The 18732-nt window shown below is 40.7% G+C and overlaps 1 protein-coding gene across 4 annotated transcripts in view; it reads left to right on the forward strand.

Moving 5' to 3' along the window:
- The first annotated feature begins 751 nt into the window (after nt 1-751).
- TCTN1 (tectonic family member 1) overlaps nt 752-18732 on the forward strand; it is a 28450-nt gene continuing 10469 nt past the window's right edge. For 2 of the 4 annotated variants that reach the window (XM_042911472.1, XM_042911473.1), the window contains exons 1-7: nt 752-1051; nt 4094-4214; nt 10951-11081; nt 12435-12586; nt 14290-14377; nt 15915-16024; nt 17807-17833. In XM_042911472.1, coding sequence (XP_042767406.1) covers nt 832-1051; nt 4094-4214; nt 10951-11081; nt 12435-12586; nt 14290-14377; nt 15915-16024; nt 17807-17833 — 849 coding nt within the window. In that variant the 5' untranslated portion in view covers nt 752-831. Of the gene's footprint in view, nt 1114-4093; nt 4215-10950; nt 11082-12434; nt 12587-14289; nt 14378-15914; nt 16025-17806; nt 17834-18732 lie in introns of all 4 variants that reach the window. The other 2 variants (XM_042911475.1, XM_042911474.1) reach the window with 2 other exon arrangements.

Raw genomic sequence — 18732 nt, forward strand, 5'->3', positions numbered from 1 at the left:
TCCAGCTGTGTGCTAACAGCTCAGAGGCTGGAACCTGCTTCTGATTCTGTGTCTCCCTCTCTCTTTGCCCCTCCCCCGCTCAGTCTCTCTCTTTCAAAATAATAAATAGACATTAGAAATTAAAAAATATATATTTAGTAGCTTTAGGGGATAGGTTCCCAAATTTCCCTCCTGTCACTGGTTGCGTCAGGACATTTGTTAAAAATATTGATTCCTGGAGGTGACTGGGTGGCTCAATTAATGATTGGACTCTTGGTTTCGGCTCAGGTCACCTTCCCAGGATCATGGGATTGAGCCTCACGTGGGGTTCCTCGCTGAGTGCGCAGCCTGCTTAAATTTTCTCTTTCTCTGTCTCTCTCTCTCCCCCTCCCTCTCCCCTGCTCATGCTCTCTCTAAAATAAAAAATAAAAAATAGAGTCTAGCAATATAATATAGCACAAAAATACCATAAAAAATCACGTAATTAAAAAAAAAATATATATGTATATATATTCCTGGACGCTACTCCAGACTTACTGAGTCTGAATCCCGGGAAAGTACTTGGAAACACGCATTTTTTAAACAAGCCTGGAAGTTGGCTTGCAAACTGCTGCGGGGATTCACAAGCCCTTCACCCCTACTAGCGAAATTTCACTAGCTTCACGCCACCCCAGGTCTTCACGCCTCGTCCCGCCCCTGTCCCCGCCCCTCGTAGCCGGCCTTACCCAGGCCCCGCCCACCGCGGTCTCGTGTGGCCTCGCGGGACCATTCCCATAATGCCCCGCGCCAGGCCGCGGTTGCCAGGCAACGCGCGGGGTCCCCGCTGCGGGTCGCGTGGGGTTCCGCGGGGCTATGGGTTCCCCCGGCCTTCGGCCGCTCCTTCTTGTGCTCCTGGATTGCTGCGCCTCCGTGAGCGCCCAGGCCGCTGCCACCCCGCCTGTGACGACGGAGGGCTTCAACTCTACGGAGGCAGCCTGGATGACTCTCCGACCCGCCTTGTCTCCTAGGCCCCCCGGAACCCCCAAGGCCCCCGGGCCCTTCTCTGGCCCCAGGCCCACTCCGGTCACGGACGGTGGGTACCAAGTGGCAGTTCCTGGGGATCCAGAGTGATCCAACCTGGAGCGGTTAGCCCGGGTGAGGATGTAATAATGATAGTTAACATTTATGGAACACGCAGCTGTGTGCAGGCATTTCTAAGTATTTCATAGGCTTTGAGTCTCTCAGCAGCCCTTAAGGGAAGATAGACCTCATTATTCCTCTCCTACACATGAGAAAATTGAGGCTCACAGAGCGTAAGTGTGACAGTATAAAATCTTTGCAATTACTTGCAGTGGTCCTGGACAACATTATGCTAGAGGTAATAATGAACGAATTGTTACACCTTTGCAGCCAAAGGCGAAATTATGTAAATCCAAAGTTTCTGGGCAGTTATGGAAGTTGAATGCGTAGGATGCGTTGAACTTTTGATTTATCAAAAAGAGACGCCAGATGTCTAGTTTACTAAATGTGACTAGGCCCTTGTCTGTTGACCCCAGTTATGAAAACCCAGGATTCCTCCCATGTTGAGTTGGAGGTGGGAAGCGATGAGGTGAGGGGTGATGCCCACCTCTTAGGATTCATCCTGAGGGATAATTAACATATTTGTCAGAAAGGGACCTAATGCTGGAGTTACACATTAGTGAATCTTGTATAATGTGATAAGACATGGATGACTTAAGGGGATGGCTGTAACCCTGAGACGCTCAGAGTGCAAAATTTTGTGAATATGCTTTTTTCTGGGTGAGGGTTCTTAGCAGTGAGCAGTTTCTCAAAGGGGTTTGTGATCTCAAAAAACAAACCAGACCAAAACATCAAAACTGTAAGTCCTCTGACTGTAACCCCAATAGGCATGCAGTATTTTTTTTTTTCCCTTTGTGAGAGAAAAAGATCTTGAGTAAGGCTCAGTATTAGTTGAAAAGTTGTGATTGGCTGACACCATGTACTCTAGGACTTCAGTTCCTGAATCATCATTTTTCCAGAGGGCCTCCTTTATACATTGTGTGTAAGGAAACGTACAGAGAAATACATTTTTACATTTTCTGTTTCAGTATATATTAACCAAACTTCTATATTGAAACTGTCGATTTGGTGAATTAGGGGAGGTAAATAAATGATATACAGGAACAGAATTCAATATCCACAATTCTCTAAGGTTGGGACTGGGTTGTCCTTTATCCATCTAAGTATTCCATCTGTTTATGTACTTTCTCCCCACAATAAATCTATTCTTGAAGCATCATTATTCGGGCATGTGTTCAGGGCTGTTTTTCCAGTATGGGGGGATGCATTTGCATTTCATCTTTTTAAAGGACCCCTCTCTAGATCTGTGACTGTAATGATAAGAAATGACAGTTGGCATTTATTAACTGCTTACTGTGTAGCAGCAGGCCCTGTGCTAAGCTTTTCATCTTAATGTATCTCATTTAATTCCCAATGGTGTGGGTTATCCCCATTTTCTGGGTAGGTGAATTAGTTGCCTGATTAGGTCCCACCCCTGCCCTGAGTTGGAGCAGGGGCTGATGGAGTGGAGAACTGGACACCACGTGCAGAATGGGTTATAGGTAGAAGAGAAAAGTGATAACTTCATTCTTGGTCTGAGCTCTGTTCATTAATATCTTGCTCTAGAGCCAGGCATGTAGATGTTAAGAGGTCTAGAAGAGCAGCTGAGCGCTACTTAGACCTTGGGAGCGCTCAGCAGATACTTGTTGGCTGATTAAGTGCACTCACATCCTGGATAGAGACCTTTTTTTTTTTTTTTTTTTCTTCCCTAAGTGGCGTTCTTAAACACTATTGCTTTGTCCTTACTGGTCATATAGTTACTTACAAGGGTTTTGAGTTCTGAAAAACAAGTCAAGATTGTAATTTTAAGCACATAAGGCAGGGAGCCTAAACACTTTTTTTTTTTTTTTTTTACATTAGCTTGCACACGTTGCCTTTTCATTTCTCTAAGCACATAGGAGAGTCCTTGGCTAGAGGGAAGTATGTAAGCTTAAGGGGGAAAACTTTTGTGTCTCAGATGAAGAAAGGATTGTGTATTTATTGGCAAAACCTTCCTCTTACACTTCCTTCCAGAGGATGCTGTTGTACCTTTTTTGAGGTGTATTTTGTAAAGCTGATTTTTGTCGTGAAATAGTTCATTCATGCAAATCAGAATGTTGAATTGACTCTCTACCACCATTTGCTTAAGGTCCTTGTTTGTTTTGCATGAGATTTGTTTTTTTTTTTTTTTTTTTTGAAAAAGGAAACAAAACATTTTACGTAAGACTGAAGCATGATCTTATTCTCCTCTTCTCAGGAATAATTACTACCATGAATTCCCTGTTTATCATTCTTATGCTCTGCCATCTTTAAAAGGGTTATCTCTCCCCTGTTTGACAGAATAAAATAGAGATTTAAAAATCCAGATAGTCATTATTAAAAATTAAGTGTTGTGAACTGGGGGATTTCTACCCTTTCTATCCCCCCCCCCCATGTTTTATTATCTAAATTACCAAAGATATTTCCAGAACCCCAGGTACAAAGCACCTGAGCCAGTTTGATTCTTGGTTAATAGTTTGAATGTGGGCTCTGTTTTAAAGCTGCAAGGTGACATCTGAGGAGAGAAATAAGATTGAGAACCCTGATTCCTGGTGGCCTTCATTGGGCTCTTCCTCTGAATCAGAGTCTCCAGAGGAGGGGCTTGGGAATCTGTACTATTACACCAGGTTCTTATGGTCCGGCAAGTGATTTAGCATGCTGGTTCTTAAATTATCGGCATCACCTGGATAGTTTTGAAAAACACAAATGTCTGGGTTTCATAGCTTACCAAATCAGAGTCTTTGTAGGTAAAGCACAAACAGAACTTTCCAAGTGAGTCAGATGATTAGCTATTTTGGGGAAACTTCAGATTGAGGAGTATTCAAACTGACTAATTTTCACTTCACAAATTTCCCTCTCCGCCCCCAACCTGAAGTGCAGAGGGAAAAATCAAATGGACCTTTTGTATGATATGGACTTTTGGTACTTTGCAGTGGCAGGGGGCAGTCACTCCCTGCTGATTGTGAAGTTCTGCATCCCACCTCTTTTGTTTCTGTAGTTGCTGCTCTGTGTGTCTGTGACTTGTCTCCAGCACAGTGTGACGTCAACTGCTGTTGTGATCCTGATTGCAGCCCCGTGGATTTCAGTGTCTTTTCTGCCTGTTCAGTTCCAAGTGTCACGTAAGTTTGTGATGCATGCAGTTTTGATGGAATTGAACCAAGATTATAAAATTTGAGGACACAAAGTGAAAAGTCTTCCAGGCTGAAAAACCCATACCCGGTTTCCTGAATTTTGCATCATTCAGAAGCCATGCTGTCCAAACCAATATGTTTGGAGTATGCCTTATTTGCATCCAGCCAGCTGATAGTGCAGGCCAAAGAGAAGAGAGAGTCTACTTGGTTGAGAGTATAAGGAAATCTTTGTTTCCAGAGACTGAATTACATTTCACTCTTATTTGTAAACAGATAATGTGCACGTTTTTGTATAGGTGAATTAGTCTCATGTATATAGCGTAGGGTGAAAAGTGCAGTTTAATTTTACAGCTTTTGTTGTGGATATAGTACTTGTAACAAAAAATTAAACAGAGAGGAAAGCTTTGTTTATACTTTTATGATGTGTAAATCTACTGGGGATTCTCACAGTTCACATTGTATAGGAGAATAATGGCAAATAACATTCCCAGTTGATTATCAGGTTAAGAAATAATCTCTTCTGAATGGTTTGTTTCTCGTAATTCAGATTTCAAAGCTCTTTGAAAAATATAGCACTTAAAAGAGGTTAATTTATTCAGGATGGGACCAATTTATTATTCAGAGATAGCTAACTTAAATTTAGCTATCTCTGTAGCTGAATTTGTAGTAAATTGTAGCAGTTGATACTTGACAGATTGAATGCTTTTTGGAAGTAGGATGTGTTTTTCCATGAAGAACTATTTTATTGATCAATGAGAAAGTGAATCTACTCCCAATATTGTAAAAATGTTTGGAGAATGGTATGTTGTAGTCAGATTACTTTTCTGGTTATCTGGGCTACATCATAGTTAAATCTTTGTTAGAAACCATTCTGCTTTTCTGCCTTAGTAAGTAACAGGAGCCTGAGAGAGATTTCAGCTCCAATTTGAGATGATTATTTAGAATCTTTTTTTTTTTATTAGTCAATACTGAATTTTAGATATAGACTATTTAGAATATGGGTCAGCAAGCTTTTCCTGTGGAAGGCCACATAGTAAATATTTTAAGCTTCACAGGCCAGGGGTGCCTGGGTGGCTTAGGCAGTTGAGCGACCAACTCTTGATTGCGGCTCAAGTCATGATTTCACGGTTCATGAGTTCGAGCCCCGAATCAGGCTCCACACCAAGATAATGTGGAGTATGCTTGGGCTTCTCTCTCTGTTCCTCTCTCTCCCCACCCTCCCTCCCTCCCTCCCTCTCTCTCTGCCCCTCCTGTGTGTACTCTTTTTCTCAAAATGAATAATAAACTTAAAAAAAAAAGCTTCATAGACCAGTGGTCTCTGTTGCAACTTCCTCAACTCTACCATTGATGAGCAAAAGCAGCCATAGACAATGTGTAAATGAATGGGCATGACTGTGTTTCAATGAAGTTTTACAAAATTAGGTGTGGTTTGTGGACTCCTGGTATAGACATTAGAGCTGAATCCATAGTGCCCTCAGGAAAGGACCTCAGAATTTTTTTTGAGTTAGTTTTCTGCCCCCTTTACTTATTTATTTATTTACATTTAAAAAGTTACATTTATAAATATTCATTTTTAAAAATTTGTTTAATTTACATCCAAGTTAGTTAACATATAGTGCTGTAATGATTTCAGGAGTAGATTCAAGTGATTCATCCCCTATGTGTAACACCCAGTGCTCATCCCAACAAGTGTCCTCCCTAATGCCCCTCACCCGTTTAGCCCATCTCCCTACCCACAAACCCTCCAACAACCCTCAGTTTGTTCTCTGTATTTAAGAGTATCTTATGTTTTTGTATCTCCTTGTTTTTATGTTATTTTTGCTTCCCTTCCCTTATGTTCATCGGTTTTGTATCTTAAATTCCTCATATGAGTGAAGTCGTATAATACTTGTCTTTCTCTGACTGGCTAATTTCACTTAACATAATACCCTCTAGTTCCATCCACGTAGTTGCAAATGGCAAGACTTCATTCTTTTTGATTGCCGAGTAATACTCCATTGTGTGTGTGTGTGTGTGTGTGTGTGTGTACATATATATATTCTCCATATCTTTTTATTTAAAAGAATTTTTTTAAGTTTATTTTTGAGAGAGAGAGATATGTATATTCTCCACATCTTTTTATTTGTTTAAAAAAATTTTTTTTAAAGTGTATTTATTTTTGAGAGAGAGAGAGAGAGATAGCATGAGCAGGGAGGGGGCAGAGAGAGAGGGAGACACAGAATCCGAAGCAGGCTCCGGGCTCTGAGCTGTCAACACAGAGCCCCATGTGGGGCTTGAACTCATGAACTGTGAGATCATGACCTGAGCCGAAGTTGGACGCTTAACTGACTGAGCCACCCAGGTGCCCCCACATCTTCTTTATCCATTCATCCATCAATGGATATTTGGGCTCTTGCCATACTTTGGCTATTGTTGATAGCGCTGCTATAAATATGGAGGTGCATGTGCCCCTTTGAAATAGCATACCTGTATCCCATGGATAAATATCTAGTAGTGCAATTGCTGGGTCATAGGGTAGTTCTATTTTTAATTTTTTGAGGAGCCTCCATACTGTTTTCCAGAGTGGCTGCACCAGTTTGCATTCCCATGAGTTAGTTTTACTTACGACTTTCTCCTAAATACAAAGTGTAGAAATAATGAAATAAAAATTAATAATCCTAATTAATTATTTTTATTATGTAAGTTCTAATTCATAAAAGGTTTGTTTACATATGCTTAACTGTCAGCAGCTAATTAATGATTTGTAAATTTATTGTTAAGGTTATTAGGTTAATGTCTGTTTTCCTCACCAGATGTGAGGTTCATGAAAGCAAGATTAATATCCCTCTTACATACTTTCTGTCACTAGTGCCTAGTCTAGCTCCTGCCACATAGTTGGCTCTCATTAGAAGTGAGTTGACTCTGTGGGTGAGTTTCCCCCCTCCACCCCTAACCGGCCCTCTGGTATTCTCTTTTGACTTCTCTACCACTGTCCTCTCAGGAAGACAGCCAGGTCAGAACCTGCAGGCTACCCTGACTCCTGCCTCTTCTTTGCCTTCTCCATCTAGCTGTCTTTCACACCTCGTGCTTCCATGAGCACCAGTGTAGAAGATGAGCTACATGCGGCCCTGCCCTCCAAGAGCTCACTGACAAAGGGAGACGGAGGAATGGTGGCAGTGCTGCCCCAGGCACTGAGACAACTGAGAAGAGTGGCATCTAACTTGAGCAGTTGGACTAAGGAAGTCTTTCTAGAAAAGACAATCTGAGCTGGGTCCTGAAGAATGTGAAGTTGGCCAGCATGGAATTGGGGAGGGCATTCCAGGCCGAGGGAGCCACGTGACAGAGTCCTGGGAGTGAGGGGGTATGGCCTGGCCTGTTGCCTTAACTGCAGGTAGCTGAGTGTGGCTGGAGAGCGGGACTGAGAGGAGTATGCTGCAGTGGCCGGGGTCAGATCCTGAGGGGCCTTGTGTGCACACTGAGGGTTTGGGTTTTGTCCTGAACTCTGCAGGATGCCAGGGGTGAGGGGATTAGATTCCCACCTTAAGCAGTTCTGCGGCAGCACGGATGATGATGGGTCACAGGGGCTAAGCCTGGTGGCAGGGAACCAAGTAAGAAACTGTTGGAGATACGGATGAACAGGTGCCCTCCTCCCCACGCTGAAGGTGGTGACTAGAGACATATGCAGAACCGATACGCCTCCACTGCACAGGATTTGAGAGCAGGCAGACTGGAAGGGGAAGAGTAAGGAGTTCCGTTCTACTGAATTCTTTACACTAGCCCTTGTGTCTGTCCATTCCTACTCCCTCTGTATAAGGTCACACCTCATTTTGTCGCTTGCTATAAAAAAGCCTTCAGAAGCTCTCATTATCTACATACTTCTTAGCCTGGATTCAGATCTATCCCGATTCAGATCTATCCCCAAACTCTTTCAGATCCTACTTCCTACTAACCCGTCTTGTCTCCTCCATGCATCCGAACTTTGGTACTCAAGAATTTTCTACACCCCATCAGTACATTACCCATCCTTGGCCAATGCCATTCTTGCACTCTCTAACTCCTGTACATCCTTTAAGACGCAGTAGGCCTCGTAAATTTTTTAGTGCTGGATCTTTTCTCATAAATACTATTTATAGGTTCTTTATGCCCACAGTAATGACCAATATCCCATTAGAATTATACAGAGCTTTTGGAAAAGCAGCCACTTATAAAATTGATAGCTTCCTTATACTTCGGCAATAACCATCAAAAAATATAATGAAAATGGGTCCTATTCATAACACCCCATAGAAATGTCACATAAAATGTAAGTACTTAGAATTTATGTGAAGAAAACTGAAATATGGTGTGAGACCTAAAACATTTGAATACATGGAGAGATAATTTTTGTAGTGGGATGAGAAGAATCATTATGTAAACACTTTAACTTATAAAAACTTAATTTGTAGGGGTGCCTGGGTGGCTCACTTGGGCATCCGGCTCCTGATTTCGGCTCAGGTCATGATCTCATGGTTTGTGTGCTGGTACCACACAGCGTGCTTGGGATTCTGTCTCTCCCTCTTTCTCTGCCTGTCCCCTGCTCACTGTCTCTCAGATAATTAAATAAATAGATAAAAATAGTTAAAAAAAAACACAAACACCTTAATTTGAAGTGTAATTCCATTGTCAGATGGGGGTGGGGTGGATAATACATCAGCATGATTGGAAATTCATCTAGAAGAATAAACCTGAGAACAGCCAACACATTATTGAATAAGAAGAGCAAACTATCAGCTTTCAAACATGTCGTAACATTATAGTAATGAAAGTAATGCGTATTGCTTCAAGACAGGTAGATCAGGATGAGAATAGTCCAAAAATCCGTTCTGTGTACTGATTTTAAAAAACCCACAAAATACTATGTATTTTTTTCCTGTTTAATATATAGTAAGTATGATTTTACAACAATGGAGTAAAGTTTGGATCACTCAGTAAATGATGTAAGATGGTAACTATTGAAAAGTAAAAATGTTAGACTTCTGCGTCATAGCGTTATATCAGTAAATTACCAATAGATCAAAGAGTAAAATGTTAAAAAAATTAATGAAAAAATGAAAAATATAGGGGAAATTTGTTGTTCTTGGGTTAAGGAATGTCTTTTAAGCATAAGCCCACAGGCAAACCATAAAAGATTGATAATTTTATTTAAAAAATCAAGGGGTACCTGGCTGGCTCAGTCCACGGAGCATGTGACTCGATGTCAAGGTTGTGAGTTCAAGTCCCATGTTGGGTGTAGAGATTACTTAAAAATAAAACTTTTGGGTTAAAAAAATTTTTTTATAAGTAAGGCTTCATACCCAGCATGGAGCTCAACACCAGGCTTGAACTCATGACCCTGAGATCAGGACCTGAGCTGAGATCAAGAGTCTAATGCTTAACTGACTGAGCCACCCACATGCCCCAAAAATAAAATCTTAAAAAAAAAAAAAGATTAAAACTTCTTTATTACAAAAAACACCATAAAATTGAAAGGTAGCAAACAGGGAAAAAATATTTACAACACATGACACTCGAGATTCTTAAAAAATGGACTCTTGCAAACCAATGAGAAGACAAATATCCTCATAAAAAATGTTGAATAGGTATGAAGAAGCACCTTACCGAAGAAATACCAGTGAGCAATAACCATATGGAAAAATGTTTACACTCACTAGTAAATGAGAAAAGTCAAATTAAAACAATGAGATAGCAGATTTTTGCCTGTGAAATTGGCAAAGTGTAGAAACTGAATAATGTGTATTCTTGGCAATAGTACAGGGACATAGGCACTCTTCACTGCAGTACTGGTGAGCACGCGTCTTCCCTTTCTGGAGGGAATCTGGCAGTATGTCTCAGAAGCCTTGAACAATACACCTACCTTTTGACCCAGCAATTCTACCTCAGGGAACACAGCCTGAGGAAATAGCTGGAGACGTTCATAAATATGTGCAAGGGTGATGTTAAAGCGTTATATGTAATCGGGGAAAGCGAGAAACAACCTAGACCAACAGTAGAGAATTGGCTAAAAAGAATTGGGGTAGCTTACTTAAATAAATTGGTATAGAATGAAGCCATTTCATATAGTATTGCAAAAACATATTGATGACATGAGAAATGTTGGGCAGTATATACTGAGAAAAGGTCTTAAAAGCAGCACATAGAATATGATCCCATTTTTGTTACCTTGCTATCTTCACACCATACCTGTATCAAAATGATTACACTTTGTCAAATCTGGGATTGGTTGAAGTCTTGACTGTACCCTAACTTCTAAGCCCCCAAACTTCCAGATGACTTCACATTTTCTGATTTTCAGTCTGTTGAAGTCAGCTTTATTCTAAAGACAAGGAATTTTGGATCCATTCTGGGTACTTGTAAACAATCTGAAGTTCTGCAAAATTTTATAATTGATGGTGTCAGAGTTTTACAAGGTTCATTTACATCAAAATTATACCCTGATCTATATTCTGTACTTGATACGATTTCCTTAAAGGTTATTCTACTTGTCTTAATATTTTCTCTGTTAAAGGAAAAAGTTTCAAATGCCGAACATTTTAACACTGAATAAACCAAATAAAAATGGATTCAGTTCTAACATCACGCTTTCATAAATATCTTCCATGTAGTTGTTAACGTAGTACGGTACAAGCATCTGACAGTTTTAAAATAATCTTGCTAAGATTGTGTGCATATGCCTTAAAATTTTGTATTATTATTTTTTAATTTCCAGGGGTGATAGTCAGTTTTGTAGTCAAAAAGCAGCCATCTATTCATTGAATTTTACAGCAAACCCACCTCAAAGGATATTTAAACTTGTTGACCAGATTAATCCATCTATTTTCTGCATTCATATTACAAACTGTAAGTATTTGATGCTGATATACTTTGAGAAGCCCTGGAAATTTTTTCTTTAAAAAGTTCTTTTATGGAAAAAATGTCTCATTCAGTTAGATTTAAAGCATTCAGTTTATGGTTTGGCTCAGGTGTATCTTCTGAGGCCTTTTCACAGGCGACTGCAAAAGCTTGATAGGCCTGTGGGCACGCATATTTTCATTAAAACTTATGTGCTTATGTAGTTGTCTTTTGAAGTTGCATACTTTATTTCACAGGTGTTTACAATATGTAGGCATGCGTAGGAATCTAGATTTATTTAGGTTGTGTGTATATTTATGTAGTTTTTTATTTTCTCCTGGTTTTTTAATGGTTGAAAATCAGGTTCAGCTTTGGTTTCAATTTCCTTTTTTCTCTTTTATTTTTACTAAGAATATTTGCATGAAAACAGGATCTTTATTTTTATCTGAGCATTGAGCTCAGATAGGGGTCTAGAGCCAAAAGTACATATAAGTGCAAAGTGTTATTAAGATATCCAAGATCAAAGACATATTTATGGTTTTATTGCTTAAACTTCATCATCTTTTCAGAACGTCTTTATATTTTGAGTTCGTTCCCTTGCAGTCGAAAACCAGGCGAATGCTCTGTGATTGGCAATCTAAAGTAATGACTGGTCAGTTATTGTTGGGTCCTATGACGTAAGACCAGGCAACTGAGCATACCAGCCCATTTCCTCCTCTCTATTCCATACACAGCACATTGTTCTCCTGGGCGTTGGTTGGAGGTGGCTGCGTGATGGTAGAAACACAGTCTTTTGTCCCTGTCACCATCTGCAGAGAGCTGTACCTCTGAGGTTGATGCAGCCGGCTCCCCAGTCCGTGGGCTGCAGAAAGATTGATTATTATTGGCTTTTGCTGTGCTTCGCCTGCAGGCTTTACAAACCATTACTTCCACACTGTTAGAGGAACAGGCTGAACCTAGGGATCCTGTTTATTTAATAAGACTCGAGAAATTTTGGGTAAAGTAAATATGGAAAGAGACACTTTTTTTTTCATATCAGCCTTTAAAAAAAAAATTTAATGTTTATTTTTGAGAGCGAGCAAGCGAGCACGAGCGGGGGAGGGGCAGAGAGCGAGGGAGATACAGAGTCTGAACCAGGCTCCAGGCTCTGAGCTGTCTGCACAGAGCCTGACAAGGGGCTTGAACTCACGAACTGCAAGATCACGACCTGAGCCGAAGTTGGACACTTAACTGACTGAGCCACCCAGGCCCCCTTCACATCAGCCTTAATGCTACTTAAAAGCTGTTTCCAAAATATTATGTGTTATATATAATGCTCATATTATATTGTATGCTGACTTAGAATACTTTTTCTAAAAACAGATAAACCTGCGTTATCATTTATTAATCCAGAAGTGCCTGATGAAAATAATTTTGATAAATTGATGGAAACATCTGATGGTTTTTCCTTGAATTCAGAATCAGAGATTTCTTTCACAATCCAGTCAGATGCTCCAGATACTGCAAAATATGAGGTGAATCAAGAACTTGATTAAGTCCATTCATCTTGTTGCAAATATCCTGTCCTTGTGAGTTAATTTTTCAGTATGTTTTCAGCAAAACTGGTTTCCCTGAGACAGAATTCACATTACAGAGGGGAAAACTTCATGTTCATGCCTACAAATCAAAGATCACAAAGATTAAAATTGAGTAGTTGAATTCTAACGTAAGGTTTTTTGATTCTTTAGTGAGCCTGCATTTTTCTCTGCAGAAATCTTTGTGCTTCTCCACCTCAAAAGACGCAGCAGAGTGTGTGAGTCATGCTGTTGGGGACACAGAGTGGATTAGTTGTGTGCCTGGTCCACTTCTCAAAGCTGTATTTAGTTTTACAGATTTTAGAAAAATGTGTGCTATTTTATATGCTATCCATTAGTAAACTTTTCAATGTAATATACATTAACTTTGAATAAACTTCAGATTTTTTGGAAACATCTTAAAAGAGAAATATAAAAACATTCTGTGCTAATTCTAAAAGGTAAAAGCATCGAGGTACATATGATGGAAAGGCCATAGTGTCCATGAAAATGCACATTGGAAATCACTGTTAATAGATCAGCATATATTCCTGATTTTTAAGTGCATCTATAAAAATATACATGTATAGTATTGTATGGAAGTAGGATTTGTAGTTATCTACATTGTTATGTAAGCTTCCTTTTTTATTCAGTGATAAATCTTACGCATCTTCCCATATCAATATAAAAATTACCATTTCTTGATCATTTTCCACATGCCAGGCACTGTGCAAAGCTTTCCAGACATTACTTCACACAACCCTGAAATAATGCGTCTTGTCCCCATTAACCGATGAGAAAAAGAAACTTCAGTCTAGGAAAGTAACTTATCAGAGCTACTGTCGGAGCTACAGTTTACTGATACAAAGTATACCCTCTGTGTATGTATCATCATTTATTGTTGAACCATTCCACTATTAACAGACATTTGTTTCCGGTTTTTGCTATCATAAATAATCCATAAGGAACATTCTGATAGATACGTATATCTTTGTCTGATTAAATCCTTAGGATACATTCCTATAACTGGATTAACTTGGGCGAAATGAATGGAAGTTTAAAACCTCTGTCTCAGGTTGCCCTCCAGAAAGATTATAGGAGTTTAAACTCCCAGGTCCAGTGAAGGAGAGGGCTTGTTTCCCTAGATCCTTGTTGGCACCGAGATTCAAGAAAATTGGCTGTATGCCCAATAGCTGCAAATTTTGATTTGAATATTGGGGAAAAGTTTCACATGGTTTGGTTTTGGGAAAGAAGGCCTATCATTTTTATGATTTTGATGTATACCGTATCTGTTATTAAATAATTATTGCTAATAAAAAATAATTACCTGTCTCACTTCCGTTGCTGGCTACCCAGTTTCTGTCTGCATTGGGAGATGCTATGTCAACTTCTTTATATACCTCTCTGGAGGAATTCTGTAATAAAAAAACAAAACAAAAACCCTGCAAATACAATAATGTTCACACACAGAGACATACATCCTTAAAAGAAAGGGATGGGGCACATGGGTGTAAGCTCCGTGTGGGCAGGGACCATATCTGTTTTTTGTTCATCACTGTGTTCCTGATGCCTGTAACTCTGTCTGGCACATAGTAGGTGTCTCGTAAGTGTTGAATGAATGCTTTTAATAGCACCATAATAGCTACTGGTTGGTCTGTTCACAGTATGGGGTTCGTCTGCAGACTTCAGATTCATTCTTGAGATTTCCCTCTCCCCTTACGTCATCTCTCTGCACTGATGATAACCCTGCAGGTAAGACAGTGGGCAATTTTTTCTTTCTCTCTATAAACAGAGTTTGGTCTTAGTTTAAATTTATAGTAGTCATAATGGAACAGGCTTCATAACTAGAAATAGTCTATCTTTGAAAGAGGTCTCAAAGGTTATGCAGTTTAGATTCCCAACCAGTGCCCAGATCTTTTCTACCATGTGACTGCATGAGCACTTGTAGTGATGGGGAACTCACTACCCGAAACCAGCCCACCGTTGTTTAACCCTGCCAAGCTTGGGGGAAGTTCTTTCTTCACTGGAGCTAAAGTTTGTCAATAGCTAATGTTTATTAAACACTTACTTTGTGCTGGGTATTGTATTAAGTGCTTCCACGTGTTTTTCCATGAGGAAACTGAGGAACATTCAGTTTCTTGCTCAGGCCCACTCAGGCAGTGGCAGAGCAGGGATGCAGCCCATGCAGCTGCTTCCCATGGATCCTGCTTCTCCCTTCAGGAGCATCATAGACTCTGTGGAGTCACCGTCCTGGCAGTGGGAGGCAGCAGACATGGCTCTCCAATCCTTAAGGCAGCAGGCAGCATCACAGTGAAGAAGCTAGCTGAGTAGTGTATGGTCACATGTGGCCGAATGGAACATCATTTCGTACAGGAATGGAAGTGGATTCTGTTGAAAAGATGCTCAATCTTGCTCACAATAGGAACAGTGTAAATTAAAACCAAACTGAGATACCATTTCCATCCAATGGATTGGCAAAGCTTAAGAAATTTAAGACTCTGGAGAGTCTTGATCTCCAGGCATTGATCTTACATACCTGGTGGGACCATAAATTGGTACAGCCTCTGTGAAGAGCAATTTAGCAGTATGTGTCAAAATTGCAGGTGAATATGCCCTTTGACCCACTGTTCTGCTTCTAGGAGTTGGTCCTACAGAATGTCTGGCCCACATGCAAAATTGTAGATCGCAGCATTGTTGGTGATGGCAAAGCCAGAGATAACTTAAGCGTCCATTAATGTGGAACTGGTTGAATAAATTGTGGCAGATCTATGATAGAATACTGATTATCCCTGAAAAAAAAAGGAGAAATCTCTTCATATTCTGAGCTAGACTGAACTCCAGAATATATTGTTCAGTGAAAAAAAGTGAAGGGCAGAATATATTGTACATATTTGTTTCTAAAAGGGGAAAGGAATACTAAAAATACATATACCCACGCTTTTATTTGCGTAGAATATTTCCAGAAAGATACACAACAAACTTGACGCTGATTGTCTCTGGAGACAAGCAGTTGTTTCTGGTGGTGGCTGGGCCGGGGCGGGGATGGGGGGAAGGGGACAAGGGTTGGAGAGAGACTCTCAATATCCTTTTGTGCCTTTTGAATTGTGTGAATGTATAACCTATTCAAAACACAATTTCTTAAACCCTATGTGAAGCATGTTGTATATCTGTGTTATAACTTATTTTACGATTTTACTTAGATTACAAGTTTTTAGTTACCATTGGACAGTTGAAAAATTTCTTCTCTCTCTCTCTCTTTTCCCCCCCTTGGGAACGTTATGATTTCTAGCATTTCTGGTGAACCAAGCTGTTAAGTGCACCAGAAGGATAAATTTGGCACAGTGTGAAGAAATTGAAGCCCTGGGCATGGCTTATTACAGCAGCCCTAAAATTTTGAGGGTAAGAATTATTTTGAAGCAAAACTTATTCATCAGGTTTGTTTTCTGTTCTTTGCACTCTTTTTTTTTTTATAAAATTTTTTTAAACATGTATTTATTATTGAGAGACAGACACAGAGCGTGAGCAGAGGAGGGGCAGAGAGAGGGGGAGACACAGAATCGGAAGCAGGCTCCAGGCTCCAAGGTGTCAGCACAGAGCCCGATGTGGGGCTCGAACCCACGAACCGTGCGATCATGACCTGAGCTGAAGTTGGCTGCCCAACCAACTGAGCCACCCAGGCGCCTCATGTTCTTTGCGCTCTTTTGAAATAATGACAAGTATAGAAAAATTTCAGTACCTGATTGACAATTCAAGTTTAAATTTGTCTTCTCTGGTTCTTCAGTATACTGTTACCAAAGATATTGAAATAATCACTTAAAATAATTTTTATTTTTACATAGCTCATATTTTGCTTTTAGTCATTGTGGGTTTTTTTTTTTTTTTTTTTTTTTTTTTTTTGCGGGGGTGGGGGGCTCTCGCTCATTTTCATGGTAACCGATAATGTCTGTCTCCTGAATAAAAAAAGACTTTAAGAACTGAAAACTTTAGAAATTATAAAAACATCTTAATGTGTGTGGCAGAAATAATCACATCAGCACCAAAAAGATACCTCTCTGAGAAGCAGGCTGGAAAAGAATAGAAAATCCACGTTCTGGTTCACTGATGAAATAAGCAGGAAAAGACAGGTAGGAGATAGGGTTGCTGGAGAAGGGGAAGAGGTCACGGTGTTATCGAGGCCCCTTCTTTCTGGTTGCAGTGACCAAAGCCGGAAGGGAGTCAATAAGAGAGGCCACTGGCCCACTTGGTGGATGGCATGGAGGGTTGTGAGAGGTAAAAGTTATTTTCAATAATGAAAAACCATATGATTGCTGTGAACCCTCACCTCCTGATTTCCTTATTTTGGGGGGAACGGGAAGGGAGGAGGCTGGTCCATGACATCAGTATTCATCTGGGCTGCAGTTTTCAGAACCAAGTTTAAGCTTTTCCTCTCCCATCCCTTTCCCTCTTCCCCTCTCCTCATAAGTCAGCCACGTAGATCTTTGAATTCTTGCAGGTATTTGACCTCTCATGGTGGTGCTCAAGTAGCCCCTCAAGCGTGCAGTCTCCGCGCTCTCAGCCCAGGCCTCCCCAAACATGTCTACTCAGCCCCCACCCCTGAGTTCCCTTTGGCCTGGTAGGGTGTCTTATGATGAAAAGTGAGGTTGGGGGAGACGGGGACGGAGAGTGAAGGGAGGCCGAGGCCTTCGGAAGAGTACTCTGCTGTGTTGGGGACGCAGGAGCTCGCCATTGAGTAGTTTGGGCTAAAGGCAGGAAGAGCAGTTAGGAGGCTGTGGAATCACCTGGGCCGGTGACAGTGGCCTTCCAGTGAGGACAGGTGCAGGAGGGTGACCTAGGAGGATAGGAGCCACATCTCCCCCACAGTACTGTGTCACTGGTGACCATGTAGAAAGTACGTAAAGATTACAGTGAAGCATGGAGGCTTCCAGAGACCAGCTCTGTCAGGCTGTTCCATTAAGCTTCCAGTCTAAAAGAAATGAATATGGAAGGAAGACATAAAGTCGCCTTTGGGTTAGGAGATAGATATAAAAATATGTAGGTGGCAAGTCTTGATTAAGGAAACTGTTTTCTTCTTTGTGAAGTCTGTGATAAGTTGAATATATCCTTTAACCTGCGGTCTGAAAAAGCAATAGAAATGTTTCTTTCCGTTGTACTTAACAAAATTTGTTGTTTCTTTTTGTTTAGGTGCCTGGTTTAAGAACAAAGGCAGAGGTAAGAGTATTTCTTGGTGGAAAGTAAGATAGATTATAATATATGGTCTTATTTTTGAGCCCTTTGAAATGAATACACTTATGATTAGAAGGGTACCTTACTGCCAATAACAAAAACATTTGCCAAAAGGCAAACAGAAATGAAATAGGGAAACTCCTTAGTAGAGGACCTTTTTGTAATTACAGATTTTGAAAATTTGTAAAATTTTGAAAAATACAAAATTTTCAAAACCCCCGTTTTCATAGTTTGCACTTTTTCATATTTAAATGGTTTAGCTATGTTATTGACAATGGGTTCACACCCATTGGCTTCTGTGCTTTCCAGGCATCCCTTTAGATCTTCTTGGTCTCCTGTCAGGAGAGCTGGTTAGCTACCAGGATGCCTTCTGTCCATCTGTCTGGGGTAGAAGGTAGAAACAGTGAATGGTCCTGTGAATGTCCACACTTGTGTAGGAGCTGAACCCTCTTGGTATAGCTTCAGGGGTTGAGGTATGGGTGTCGATTCTGTCCGACCCCACTCCAGAGGCTCTGTCAGGCTGTGGTCGGGAGGCCAAGGTCTTCTCGTGGGTATGTTAGAGCAAAGGAACATGGATCTACCCCTTATTTTTGGGTCTGCACCCTGTGCCTGTGAATACAGTCCCCAAGGAGGACCAAGTTGATGGCCTTGTCATGGTCTCCCACCAAAGCTCATGGAATCGGTTGACCTTGGTTCAAAATTCAACTTCGCCATTATTTTCTCATATGACATATGCCTCACTCTCCCCAGTTGTTGAGCAGATGGTAAGTGTGTGCCCCAGAAAAGGTGTAAGGCTTGAGTGGGAGAATGCACTTAGGTACTCTGCACAGTGTCTGGTGCCCAGGGAGCACTTGGGACAGTGATACCTACTGTAATTGATTTCG

This window comes from Panthera leo, chromosome D3, assembly GCF_018350215.1.
Source record: "Panthera leo isolate Ple1 chromosome D3, P.leo_Ple1_pat1.1, whole genome shotgun sequence".
Taxonomy (NCBI): Eukaryota; Metazoa; Chordata; class Mammalia; order Carnivora; family Felidae; genus Panthera; species Panthera leo.